At 42.3% G+C, this 13,622-nt stretch overlaps 1 protein-coding gene across 1 annotated transcript in view; it reads left to right on the top strand.

Annotated features, from left to right (window-relative positions):
- The first annotated feature begins 229 nt into the window (after window positions 1-229).
- ERICH6 (glutamate rich 6) overlaps window positions 230-13,622 on the top strand; it is a 29,455-nt gene continuing 16,062 nt past the window's right edge. The window contains exons 1-8 of the mRNA XM_033134388.1: window positions 230-626; window positions 1,418-1,475; window positions 5,742-5,833; window positions 8,957-9,019; window positions 9,276-9,331; window positions 9,422-9,538; window positions 12,174-12,287; window positions 13,248-13,405. Of these exons, the coding sequence (XP_032990279.1) occupies window positions 230-626; window positions 1,418-1,475; window positions 5,742-5,833; window positions 8,957-9,019; window positions 9,276-9,331; window positions 9,422-9,538; window positions 12,174-12,287; window positions 13,248-13,405 (1,055 nt within the window). The remainder of the gene's footprint in view (window positions 627-1,417; window positions 1,476-5,741; window positions 5,834-8,956; window positions 9,020-9,275; window positions 9,332-9,421; window positions 9,539-12,173; window positions 12,288-13,247; window positions 13,406-13,622) is intronic.

Raw genomic sequence — 13,622 nt, 5'->3', positions numbered from 1 at the left:
AAGCCTGCAGTGGTCCCAGCTGCCCTCAGCAGCTTCCAGTCCCAAAGCCCCTGTCCTGGCACCACGGTTCCACCGGCTAAGAGGGTCCTGTTGCTTTAAATGCCAGAGGCTCCGCCGCGCCGCAGGCCGTTGCTTAGGGAGACGGATGCACAACCGCGCGCGCGCCCCAGGCCCCGACCCCCTGCGGCGGCGGCCACAGCGCCAGGCGCGGTCCCGGATCCCGCCCGCCATGGCCGATTTGCACTCGGGTCACAACTTCGGAAAGCCGGAGAAGGATGAGGGCCAAGACGGGGAGGAGGAGGAGGAGGAGGAAGAGGAGGAGGAGGAGGAGGAGGAAGAGGAGGAGGAGGAGGAGGAAGAGGAAGAGGACGAGGAAGAGGAAGGGGAAGAGGAAGAGGAAGGGGAAGAGGAGGAAGAGGTGAAGGAGGGGGAGAAGGGGCTGGAGGCCCCCGGGACGCTCGGCGATGACTTCTGGAGGATTATGGACATCGATGACAGTACTGCCGAGGACCTGAAAGCCTTCCGCCCCCGCTTAACCAGCATCGTGAGCCCCAGCCTGAGCCCGACGCCGACGCTCAGCCCGACTCCCAGCAAGACCTCATCCTCCAGCGTCGGCTCCCAGAAAAGTACCGCCCTGCCCGCGCTTTCCTCGCAGGCTTCCCGGGCCCCAGGGGGCAGCTGGCCCACAGACTCCTGGGCCTCGGTCCACCCTGGTGTCTGATATCTAAATCCAGGCACCACCACACACACACCCCAGTCTCTCTCAGCCCCTCTGTCAAAGGCACTGAAATCTTGGCGAGCGGGGGTGATGGTTCACAATGCAGGATACAGGCGAACGCCTCGTACAAGTGGGAACGTGGGCAGAGCCCACGGAGTGCTCGTTGTTATAACATTTTGCACGCGTTCACGCAGTGATCGTGTTTCTCCCCCCTCTTTTCCTCCCCTTCGTCACACGCGCACACGCACACGCACACACTCTCTCTGGCAGGTGCCACTCCCGCAGGAGTAGTGCCTTAAGGGTACTATGCTGCTAAAAAGAGCCCTGCAAAAAACCTCACCTTTTCTGTTTACCTTCCTGTACTGAAACCACTTCCTTAGAAACATTTTGGTCAGGATGATTCTTTGTTGGGGAATGGGGGGGGGGGGGCGGGGCAGGAAGGTTCTCTCCATTATAGGATTTTTAGTAGCATCCCGCGCTGTGCCATTGGCCCCTACCCCATGTTGTGACCGTCAAAAATATTAAGTTGGTGCAAAAGTAATTGCGCCTTTTGCAATTGAACCTTTTAAACCGCAATTACTTTTGCACTAACTTAATATTTTCAGACATTGCCAAATGTCTCCTGGAGGGCAAAATTGCCCTTTTGAGAACCACTGATTTAGAGGGAATGGCTAAAAATTTTAATGTTTCATTTGACAGGTTTTCCTAAAATATTTCAGAGATTTAGGAAAGACGTGTCTGAAATAAAACCAGATAGGTAAGAGAATGTTTTCAGTTTTCATATTATTATTATTTTGTGAAGCTGATTATGTTTACTTTTTTTGGATAGACAGACATGTCAGGAAGTGGAGTAAAATCATCCAGAACATTTACAACTAAGTTTTTTCATCTACACTGTTAGACGTGTTGGAGGAGATAGAGAAAAGGTCCATGCACACCTCCAACTTATTACCTACCTGTAGAGATGACATGTGCGCTGGTTGATATGATGTAATAACTGTATGCCATGTGTACAATAGTTAGTGCTATGAAAGTTGACAGCATAGGCCTGTACTGGCTAACATTGAGAATGATCAGGTACATCTATGGAAGAGAGTGGAAATGATCTTTCCTTTGATTCTCTCTCTTTTTTCTTCTTGTTGCTATTAATCTTCAAGCACTTGAACTATAATAGGAAGACACCAGAGAAACACGTTGTGGAATATCTTTGTAAATCTTCCCTGAAATCTCACACCAAACTTGAATCCACAATCTTGAAGTACTTAATATTCACCTAAGTTTTGCTTTTACAAGCAACTTTTAAATTCTTAAGTATGGGAGAATTGTTTTGTTCCACATACGTATTTCTATTTACCCCCTTTAATTCAACATTTTAATAAAAGATAATATATGTATATGGTTAAAGGATTAAAGTATACAAAGGTATAAAATTAAAAATCTTTGTTCCCTTCTTCACCCCCCATTCTCACTCACCAGAATTAACATACTGTAACAGTTTGTTTTGCTTCCAGTATAATTTTAAGTAGCATTTTGCATTCCTTGATTTATCAATTTTTGACATAAATTCCCACCATGACATAAAATCCCACCATGAAAGATGATAAATGTAACTTCTACTACTTCCCGCCTCTCCATTTTTGGTCGTTAAATTATTTTTAGTTTTTCCGACCTTTAGGACTTTAACCTCTACTTTCTGATTTATCTATTTTAGTGAGAACTAACTCTATTATGAAAAATTAACACATTAATGTACTACTTCTATCTCATCCTTTCCTCTCCTAATTAACAACAAATTATATTGAAACTTATGTATTTCTATAAAGTCATATAACTTTGCCAGGCTTTATTATGTTTGTATTATGTTTTGTAATTATAATTAACTCTTAGTGCTTTGGGTACAGGATGATTCTAAAAATTGAAAACTGATGAACAATACCCATGATTTCATGCTGAGAGCCCAATAATGTGACTGGATTTATGCATAAGAAAATGAAATCCTATGTAAAACTTGGCTCCTAAAAGGAGAACTTCTCAACTCTCAGTTGTTTTTCATTGTCTTCAATTTTTCTGACTTGGGCTCAGTGACCACACTTTCTTGATTCCCATATTGCTTTCTTTCTTTTATTCTTTTTCTTTCTGCTGGAGAAACTCCTCAGTAATTATTTCATATAGATCTCATGGGTAGCCAAATTTCTGAGTTCTTGCCTGTCTTGAAATCTCTTCATTATGCCCTCATACTTTACTAATCATATAACCTGGCATAAAAGAATAAACCATTTTTCCTCAGCACTCTGAAGACATTGCTTCATTGCCTTCTAGTATCCAGTGTGGCTGATCAATCTGATTCTCAAACCCTTCTGATATTTGATCATTTCCTCTTCTTCACTGAGCCTGTTCTTTCCTTCAGAATTCCTAATGGATGGCTGTTGGGCCTTTGGATATCTTCAAGATTTTCAGTGTTTCTGTGGTGCTATGCAGCCCTCGCACAGAACTTATTTCAGAATTCGTATTTGTAATTTCCAAGAACTGGTTCTTGTTCTGTTGCTGTTCAAATAGGTGAGTGTGTGTGTGTGTGTGTGTGTGTTTGTGTGTGTGTGTGTGTGTGTGTGTGTGTGTATTTAATTTCTTTGAGGGGGTACTCTTATACTAAAGGTCTTCTTTGTTCTTTGTATTCCTTTTTTTTCCGGATCAGTTGTTCTGTTTATCTTGGTGCTAGTGACTGGTAATCCTTGGTTATCCATTTGTATTTGTAAATGAATGACTGGTAGGTAGCTAAAATGGACTCCTTCAGCAGCTGAGTAGTTCTGTTTTCTAACACGGCTTGTAGAGGAAGCGTGACTGAGTCCTATGTAGGTGATGGGGTATGTCAGAGCCAGCGTCCTGTGGAGTGTCAGCAGCACCCGGCAATCTGGATAACCCCACTATTACTAGAGATAGCATAAGGACACTTTACCGTGTGGTTGGAGTTCTTTATGGGTGAAATGTCCCTGTCCCTTCACCCAAGCCCGTTGGGCAGGTCCTTAATAACCACATACTGCACTGGGCTTCTCTTTCAGGCCTAAACACCCCTCAGGCAGGCTGCCCACTCTTTTTAGAAAGCAGTTCTTTGGGCTTCATGTGGAAATAAAAGCAACTGCTGCCACATGTCCTGAATAAGGGGACAGGAAGGGGCCAGCTCTTCCAAGTTCATTCTTTGAACTACTTGGATAACGGCCCCAACCCCCTCCTCTCTGCATTTGGTTGAGTCTATGCTAGGAGCTTGTTGGGAATTCCCTTTGGAAGAACTTCACTTACTTACTCTCTTGCCCTCTTGTCTTGAGCTGTGATGTGCTCCGCTTTAGTTTTCCATCTACCTGAGGCCACTTATTTACTTTCTTATATGGACTTCAATAGTCCTTGTCTACTGATGGCAGCTTTCTTGTTCTCCAGGGCTGTTTTTTGTTTGTTTGTAAGTATTTGTTATCTCCGAAAGCAAGGGCAGAAATGTATGCTCAGGTGCCATCTTGACCTGGACTTTCAGTATGGGAACCTCTCTTTCCTATATCAAATTCTTAATTATCTCTTCAATCTTCCTAAGAAAATACTTCTTTTACATTTTAAAGAATTCTCTGGTGAATTTGGTTAGATTGTGTTTTTAAGTATATCTGTCCTAAAGAGTCATAAAAATACAACCAATATTGGCTCAATTTCTATTTTTAATTGCCCTTTTACTCTTCTGGTTGAAAATGGGGCAAACTTTAGCAGCTGATGAGTGTGCAGAAACACAGATTTTGGAGCCAAACAGGTCTAAGTCCCCAGCTGCTTCTGCCACACATAATTTCGGAGTTCCCTAGAGCCAGCTTCCTTGCCTGTAGAAAGGGTATTAGTACCTGCCTTGACTGGTTTTAGCAAAGATGAATGAACTGATGTGAGAAAGCAACTACTATGTATATATGACTATATAGTAAGTTCTTAGAAAACGTTAATTTTGGTATTCTCCTTGGTCCTCTGCCATCTTGCCACAGAATTTCAAACAATCTTTGATGTTGGTTTAAGGAAGACAAAGAGACCTAGATGAATAATGTATTGATTTAGTTAACTGTTGCATTGGAAAAAAATCCAGTCATTAGATATGGTCTCGGATTGCTCTTCAGTGTCTCTGTACTCCTGGTCCCTAGAACTTGTTTCTCTGGGGGGTTATATAAACAGAACTTCTCAGAGATTTGCACAGATGGCTTCAGCAGAGGAGTACTTTGCCTATTACAGGACACAGTCATTTCAGAATTGAGACAAAACACCCCACTGATGCAGTATGCCAAGGAACAAAGCATTAAAAAAAAAAGGAAGGTAGCAACATAAGAGAATGGAGAAAGGTGAAAAGGGGACAATCCTAAAATTGAGTAAATGATTTGGAAAATAATTTGATAATTTTAGAAGATGCAGTAAATTATTACAAACAACAAAATTCAAAGAGGCAAAGGAACTTGAAAAGTAATAGTTATTTTTATCAGTAACAGTCCTTTTATCTAGTAAAAGTCGACAAATTCCTGCCTTCCTATCAAGTCAAGATAACTCAAGTTAACTGATTAAACTACTTGTAGAAAGAATGAAGATTGTTTAGTTACAATGCATTTAACTTCAGCCTTTTAGAAAGAGTTTGGATTGTTTTTAAACTACTTAAAATAGTGATATGTTCTCATTTAAAGTCAAGGAAATGTTTAGACACACACACCATAACTGCCACCACCACTGGCAGCACACATGCACAGACAGAGTGGTAGTAATTTACTCCCTGAGGGAAATAATATAGTACTGGGAGCCTCTGGGATTTAGAAAGGAGTCCTTTCCAAAGAACAGATATGATGCAAACACATGGTCCCTGACTTCACTGAAGAGATAAAAATAGAAGAAAACATTTCAAAGAAAGTAGAATTCAAGATCTTCTACGTGCATTTGTTATTTGGTTGTTAAATGTACTATCTTTAGAGGAACGGCTAACAACTATACAGGTATACTCAAAACTAACATTTTGTCTAAATTGCAGGATGCTCTATCACAGTTTGTATCCAGGAGCTCCAAAATCAGTACAAACAGAAGAAAGTTGGCTTCGAGACTTGTCTCACAAAAAGCAGCTTAGTGAGTGGTTTGATTTCTAAGCTTGTGGTGGCACACTGGGAAGAGCACGGTGTCGGAGGCCAGCAGATCTGCGTTTGAATCGCAGCCCCAACAACTAACACTGTGATGGTTGGGCGAGGTACCTAACCTCAGTCAGTGTGTTTCTTCACGTGTTGGCAATAATAATACTGCTGTCACAGGACTGTTACGAAGATCAAAATGCGGCTCAATATTTACACTCGTTGGCACTTAGTCTTTAAGAAATGGTGGCATTTATGTTCACATCAAGAAATAGTCTGCCATTATATTTTGATACATATCTTTATATTTCATTATAGAAGTAACATATGCACACTGGTTTTCCAATGTCAAACCATTAAGAAATACAGAGGACGCCAAAAAAATGTATACACATTTTAAGAAAGGAAAATAGTACTAAAATTGTATTATTCAATATATACCGATAACAAAAGATGAATACAAGTCACGTTTGACTTCTGCAATGACAAGAGGTGCTCAAAATGGTTACCAATCAGTGTCCAGACACTTCTGATTACGGCGAACTGCTGCTTGAGCAACGCTGACCAAAGTGTCCACTTGTATATATATTTTTGGCAACCCCAGTGTGTATAATGTAAAAATTAAAATTTTAACTTATCCCAATATATTCCTCAGAAGTAATCTTTATGAATAGCCTTTCCTTTCAAGTTTTATATTTTTGTGTTATATCACTTATTCATCAGATGCTTATTGAGCACCTAGCATAGGCCAAGTCCTGTTCCAGGGAAACAGCAATGAACAAAACAAATAAAACCCCCATCTTGGTGATCTTCTGTTGAAGTGTGAAAGGTGGAGGTGATGGTGAGATAAATAACACAGAAAATAAGTAAATACATAATACATTAGGTGATGTATGTGCTAAGGAAAACAAAGTCAAGCAGGTAAAGGAAAAGAAAATGTTGGAAGGAATGGGGTGCAAGCTTATACGGGGTGCTCAGGGCAATATTCACTGAGAAGCCGAAATATTTGAGCAAAGACCTCAAAAAGGTGAGTGAGTGAGCCACGTTGACCTCTGGGGGAAGAGTGTTCCTGGCACAGCAAACAGCAAGTGCCTCCTGGAACAAGGAGGCAGCCAGTGTGTCTGCAGCGGAGAGAATAAGGAGGAGAATCCTAGGGTACAAGGTCACAGAGACAATGAAGACCAAATCTTTCTCTGTGGCAATGAAGCGGGACGTCATGGGAGGGTTTGCACAAAGGAGTGATACAACCTAGCATAAAAATGGACCAAATATTAAAAAGATGTTAATTATTACCAAATGAATCTCTGTGGTCAAAGTAATTCTGATGGGATTTTTCAATGGAATCTGACAAGTTGAGTCTTTGATCTTGTTTGGCAGTGTTAAAAGATAAACGGAAGCATTTTCAAATGTTTAAGAGTTTATTTGAGCAAACATTGATGAAAATTGTGCAGCACCAGACCAGATGTGTTTAGAAGCTCTCCACTGACAAGAACTGGAGGAGAGGTTTTTATAGAGAAGACATGGGAGCAAAGCACGGAACTTATCTGATTGGCTGTATCCTACTGAGGCATTTACAGGAATTGACTCTGGCTTAGGTTTCAATTTGCTGACACAGGCTACCAAGGCATCGGTGCCACCTCTAATGACCTCCTTGATTGATTAGTTTAACAGCAGGGACCTACATTATTAAAGTACATTAACAGCAGTGTACCGCCTATTTCGGGCAAATCTTCTTTTACAGTTTGTTTCTTTTTTTCATAGAGGACTCAGATGCAGCTCTTAGTTTATTTCTAGGTACTTTTAGTCTTTTTTATTGATGTAACAATTGGAAATTTTTTTCTATAATAGAACAATCTTTTCTATTTTCTAAATGGTTATTGTCACTGTATAAGAAAGCTATTGATTTCTATGTATTAATCTTGGATCTCTGCCCCACTTGCTCTGACCCTCTTATTATTAATTCTAATGATTTGTCAGTTGAAAGTCTATTAGACAATTACATTTCCTATAAATAACATCAGTTTTACCTCTTCTTTAATTTTTTTTTACTTAGCAGTGTGTCATGGACATCTTTCCATGTCAAGAAAGATTGATCTAATTCTTTGAAATGACTGTACAGTATTCCTGTATATACAGTTATTGTGACTTATGTAATAAATATGATTGCTAGATATTTCCAGGTTGTCTTGGTTTGGTTTGGTTTGGTTTGGTTTGGTTTGGGTTTTTTTGAGCTCTTCCCAACAGCAAGTAATGCCTTAGTGAAAATCTTGGTGCATTCATGTTTATACAGTAGGTTCTTGAATAACATAATTTCATTATGACATTGATGAGACACCGCAGGAACTTACCTCTTGTGCATCAATTAGCCTATGCTAAAATTGATTTTGTTATACATCATTTCACTTAAAGTCGCAGAACCTGTTGACGACTTAAGTGAGGACTTACTGTACCTGCACTTACATTTCTGTTGGAGAGAACAACTAAAACATATTTTAATTTTTTCCAGTTCCTTCACATAGGAAATGAGTCATCTTCTGAAGCCGATCTTTTCTCCAACAGCAGTCCTTGCTGTCCCCTTAAGCTCTTCCCACTGTAGGTTGTTCTGACTGGTTTTTCATCATTCCAATCCTATCTGCTTAAACTTCTAGACATTTAGTCACAGTTGCTGGCTTGTTGGTGGCCGCCTTCCCCACTCCCAGTATTGCCCTGGAATCGTGGAGGAAATAATCCTGATGGCTTAGCTCACTGTTGCACTGGACCCCCTCACCCCAGCACCCATGTACCTGAAAAATCTTTTATAGAACAGCCAACATAAAGTAGACAAAATCGTACTTAAGAGAAGCAGAAAATAATAAGGTCTGAAAAACATGATTATAATCAAGTAAAATATGCATCTGTATAGTGTTCTAGGACTGGAAAGGAACAGAACATTTAAAAATGGGATACACTAGAGTGATGAATTTTCTGTTTGTTCCTTATTGCTGGTAAAATATTATTTGGAAAAAGACAAAAAAAAATAAAATACATTAAGGGTACTTATTTTTCCAAGAGGCATATTTTCTTTTATATTATACTTCTTTCCCACCTTGTCAGGATTAATGACAAATGTACACTCTTTTTACAGAGAAGAAAGTATCCTCTGTAACGAAGACAACTGAACCTGTAAATCTGGCTTCTGAGTTAAGAGGTGAATGGATGTGCAGAGTCATCCCCTCTGCTGTCGAAGGCAAACTGCTGTTAGGAACCCCCCTTGGCCTGGGCGGTACCCACACCCCTTAGAAAAGCCCTCCCCCTGAGAACATACGCAAGAAGGTGGTGGACAGGCAGGGTTTCAGGGCATTTACACAGTGTGGGTGATGGGCTAGGATCACCTAACTAGAGAAAATGGGATACGCTGCACAAAAGAAAAAACTTTCCTTCTAAATCTCTCCTTTTCTCTTCAGAAAAATGGGTAATTAATCCAGAGGAACCCAAACTAAATATTTTATGTGAGCTAGAGGTAAGAAATGTTTATCAGTCCAACTAGTATGCTATGCTCATGGTAAAAATCATTTATCTTCTATTTTCTCTCTCTCTTTTTAAAATTCAGTTTGAGGAAGACTTCCTAACACTGTTTGAGCCTTCTCTGAGAACGCTACCCAGCATCGGGCCACCATCCATTCTGGCATTCAAACGTGAGAGTTACAATTTAGGCATTACCTTCAAGGTGATTTTAATTCTTTTTTTTTTTTTTTTACTGTAATAAATGATGTGAAAAGCCACATGATAATTTGCACAGAAGACAGTGAACATGCTTTTAAAAAGAACAGGTAAAGAGCCCATTTACTTGACTAACACTCTACTAGTAGGACGGCTAGTAGGACGGCTCTACTAGGTTCTTAGGGTGCTGTAACAAAGTATCACTGTAAACTAGGTAGCTTAAAATGATAAAAACTTACTATCTCACAGTTGTGAAGGTTAGAAATCCAAACTCCAGGCGTCAGCAAGTCCGACCTTAGGAGAGAGAATCCTTCTTCGCCTCTTGGAACTTCCGGTTGTGGTTGTCAGTCCTCACTCCGTGGCTGCATCACTCCAGTCTCTGTCTAGCTGTCCTGGTGTTCTTTGTGTGGTTGTGTCCAAATGTCCAACTGTGTCTCTTCTCCAAGGACACCAATCATATTGGATTAGGGCCCACCCTAATGATCTCATCCAAACTAGATTACATCTTTAAGGAGCCCATTCCTAAAGGAGGCCACACCCACAGGTACCAGGGGTTAGGACTTCAATATGGCTTTTGGGGGTGGACACAATTCAACCCGTAACAGTGGCCATAAAGCCTGGAAACATAGGTAGAACATCGGTTTGCCATATTTCATCAGGTTAAGTGACCAATTAATGCCTGTGCTTGATAGGCAAGGGACAGGTCACCTTAGTAATTCCAACAGGATGGGACACCACCTGCTTCACCAGAGTGTGAGGGGCTGACTGGTGGAATGATTATTTGCAAACTTGTATGTTATGGCCACGTGGAGAGAGCTGCACGTCCCCCCCCCCCACCGGCCCCCTATCGAGCCCCTTTGATTACTTCCTCTGGGTGCACTACAGTGCAGGCTTAGTCACGGAAAGCCAGAGGCCACCCGTGTGAGAGCGCGCCGATGTGTGTGCAGGGGTCGCTGGAACGCGCCTGGGTGCACTCCGGGACGCGGGGCTCACCGCCCTTCCGAGCAGCACGTGGAGCTGTGCGGTTCCGATGAGGGCAACAAACACATTAACTGTAGCATATCATTTAATACCAGTCAACATTTATTGTTCATATTTGCCCAGGTTTCTGAACTTTATGGTCACCCTATAGACAATTTGGGTGAATTCTTTATTCAAACATAGCACCTTCCTCTTTCGGAATTGCAAAGGCTTGTATCCAGGAAGCGTCTTGAGCTTTCTTCCCCTGACATCCAGAGGTGGGCCTGAACACGAGGGAGGCCTGTGGCCTTTCTTCCAGGAGGTTGTGCCCTCTCTGGCACCTGGGCAGAGCTGACTCCTGCTCTTCAGACAGACCTTTGAGACGGGGCTTCACTACTCGCCTGGTTCAGGAGCAGCAGCAGCAGCAGCTGGCTTGCCCGCTCTCCTCTGCAGCCATACCCTCTGCGGGTGCAGATTACAGCCTCACGCGTGGTCTTTTGAAGCACTGCCACCTTGCTTCATCCTTGGTAAAGGGTAAAGGGACCACGGGCTGAGAAGTTCACTGCTAAAACCCTCGAATGGAACAGGCTGCAGATGGCCTGGCATTGTCAAGCTCTCTTTCTGCCCTGCCCCATCATTTGGTAGCCATCCGAGATTTTTATCAGCCCCCAACCAGAGTGTTCTGCTTCCAGCTGTACTATTGTGTGGTTTCAGTGGCCTGAAGATGTTGCACATTACTCTGGGGTGGTGAATCCCTGGCTGCACAGGCCCCCTCAGTTGCCCTTTGGCCCCACAATGGCCATTTTGCCAGCCCCGGAGAAGGGTCCTACGGCCCATACAGATGCCCTGGTGGTGTTCATGACCGCGAGTCATGATCTGGGTCTTCTCCTGGAGGCCCGTGCGGAGGCTCAGCTGCTCGTTGTCGGACCTCAGATCACCGTAGTGCATCAACTCCTCAGGCCTGAGCCTCTCTCTCCAGCTCTCCCTTTTGCTTCACCTGGTCGCCCCGCCCCCTCCTGAATTACCTTCAGAGCCCAGACAGGAGAATTCAGGGCCTCAACCTGGGCTTTCCCTTGAAAAAGGACTCTATTTCAAAAAGCTGATCACTGTAAATGGTGGTCTACACAGTAATGTCAAGGCTTTTTCTTACCTGACACTTCTTGAAAGAGTTTATGGTATTTCAAACTCCTTAGACCATTTGCCTAAAATCCGGTATGTGTTATCCTCGTCTCTCGCATCTAGTTACACACTGTACATCCCCCTCCCCAACAAGGGACTCTGATGTCAAAGTCATTCTGCAAATGTCTTCTTACACTGAGGTGGCCTCTCAAGGTCCCACCGAGTCGCTCCTGATGGGCCCAGCTCTGCTCTGGTGGCCTGTTCCAGACAGGCCGGCAAAACACCACCTCAGCCTCCTCAGTTCTCACCAGCTCTTAAACAGAGGTGATGTCTCATTACTGGAATATGCAGATCTTGCTGGCTTGGTGCTTCTAGTATAGGATCAGCCCACCAACTATTTCTGGGAGTCCGCAGGGTGCCTGACAGAAGTCCTCTCGTAGGTTACACATCCCACCACCCCTGCTTTCCTCCTGGACATTCGCTGGCCCTGCCCAGAGCCCTTGCTCCTAGTGCTCTCAGGGGCTCTTGTGAGCACGTCTTTACTTTCTCTGCCCTCTCTGAAGGAAGAAGAGGAGGAGATATTGCCCAAGTGTGAATTTTGTGGCAGCGATCTAAGAATGTTTCTTTCCAGTGTGGATGTTGACTCTGACAACAGCAGCTCTCAACCAGTAGGACATGTAAGTTCTAAAGCAGGTTTACTGGGAAATAATGTTATTTTTAAATACCACTTTTAAACATATGCAGTATTTTCTCCTGCATTGCCATTCTTAAAAGTTAAGTGTTAGCCATCCAGGAAACACAAATCATGAATAACCATAGTGAGATAGCATTCCACACCCACTCAGATGGCTGGAATCAAAAAGACAGATAATAGCAAGTGTTGACAAGGATGTAGAGAAAGTGGAACCCTTGTACACTGCCAAAGGGGAATGGTGCAGCTGCCTGGGAAAACAGTCTTGTAGTTCCTCAAAAGGTAAACATATAAACACCACATAAACCAGCAATTCAATTCGTAGATACATCCCCAAGAAAATTGACAACGTATGTCCACACAAAAACTTGTACACAAATGTTTACAGCAGCATGATTTATAACAGCCAAAAGGTGCAAACAATCCGATGCCCTCCAACTGATGAATGGGCAAGTAAATGTGGTGTATCCGTAAATCAAATATTATTCAGCCATAAAAAGAATTGAAGTATTAATGCATGCTATGACATAGATGAACCTTGAAAACATGATACTAAGTGAAAGAAGCCAGTCACAAAATACCACGTATTGTATGATTTCATTTATATGAATTGTTCAGAATAGGCAAATCTACAGAGACAGAAAATAGATTAGGGGTTGCCAGGGGCCGAGAGGAGAGAAGGATATGGAGTATAACTGTTACTGGGTACAGGCTTCATGTTCCAAAATTGATTGTGATGATGATTGCACAGCTCTGAATATACTAAAAACTACTGCATTGTACACTTTAAATGGATGGATTATAAGGTGTATGAATTATATCCCAATAAAGCTGTTACCAAAAAGATTATGACAGATTCAAACTCCATTAGCCATTTTTGTTTTTCCCCCCTCTAATTATCTTTATCTAGGACTGATGAGATGAAAGTGACCTCTTTGTTTTCCAGGCCCCCTGTTGTAGTTATTTCCAAAGTCTGCTTGACCACATCTATGAGGAAAATCAAAAAGTGCAAAGGTCTAAAGCTGAATTAATCTCTATCAACCCTCATGCAGCCTATGGCAGTGAAGTTGACAGACTCAAAGCAAAGGAGAAAGCCCTGCAGAGGTAGCATGGGGCCATTGCTACTGAAACTCAGAGAGACCCTCTTAATTAGACAGCTTTTTGTAAAGCGAACGTTGTTCTTCAAAATATATAATTTCAAAGAGGTATTTCTAGTGAAGAACTAAAAATTGGCCAAAGCAAACCTATTACAATTCCTGATGGATGTTATGAGATTCAGACGCTCCAAGAAACTCAGTGAACTTGCTGATTTAAAGTAGAA

Source organism: Rhinolophus ferrumequinum, chromosome 2, assembly GCF_004115265.2.
Source record: "Rhinolophus ferrumequinum isolate MPI-CBG mRhiFer1 chromosome 2, mRhiFer1_v1.p, whole genome shotgun sequence".
Taxonomy (NCBI): Eukaryota; Metazoa; Chordata; class Mammalia; order Chiroptera; family Rhinolophidae; genus Rhinolophus; species Rhinolophus ferrumequinum.
Note: the sequence above shows the minus strand (reverse complement) of the source record. Positions and strands in the feature narration are given on the sequence as shown.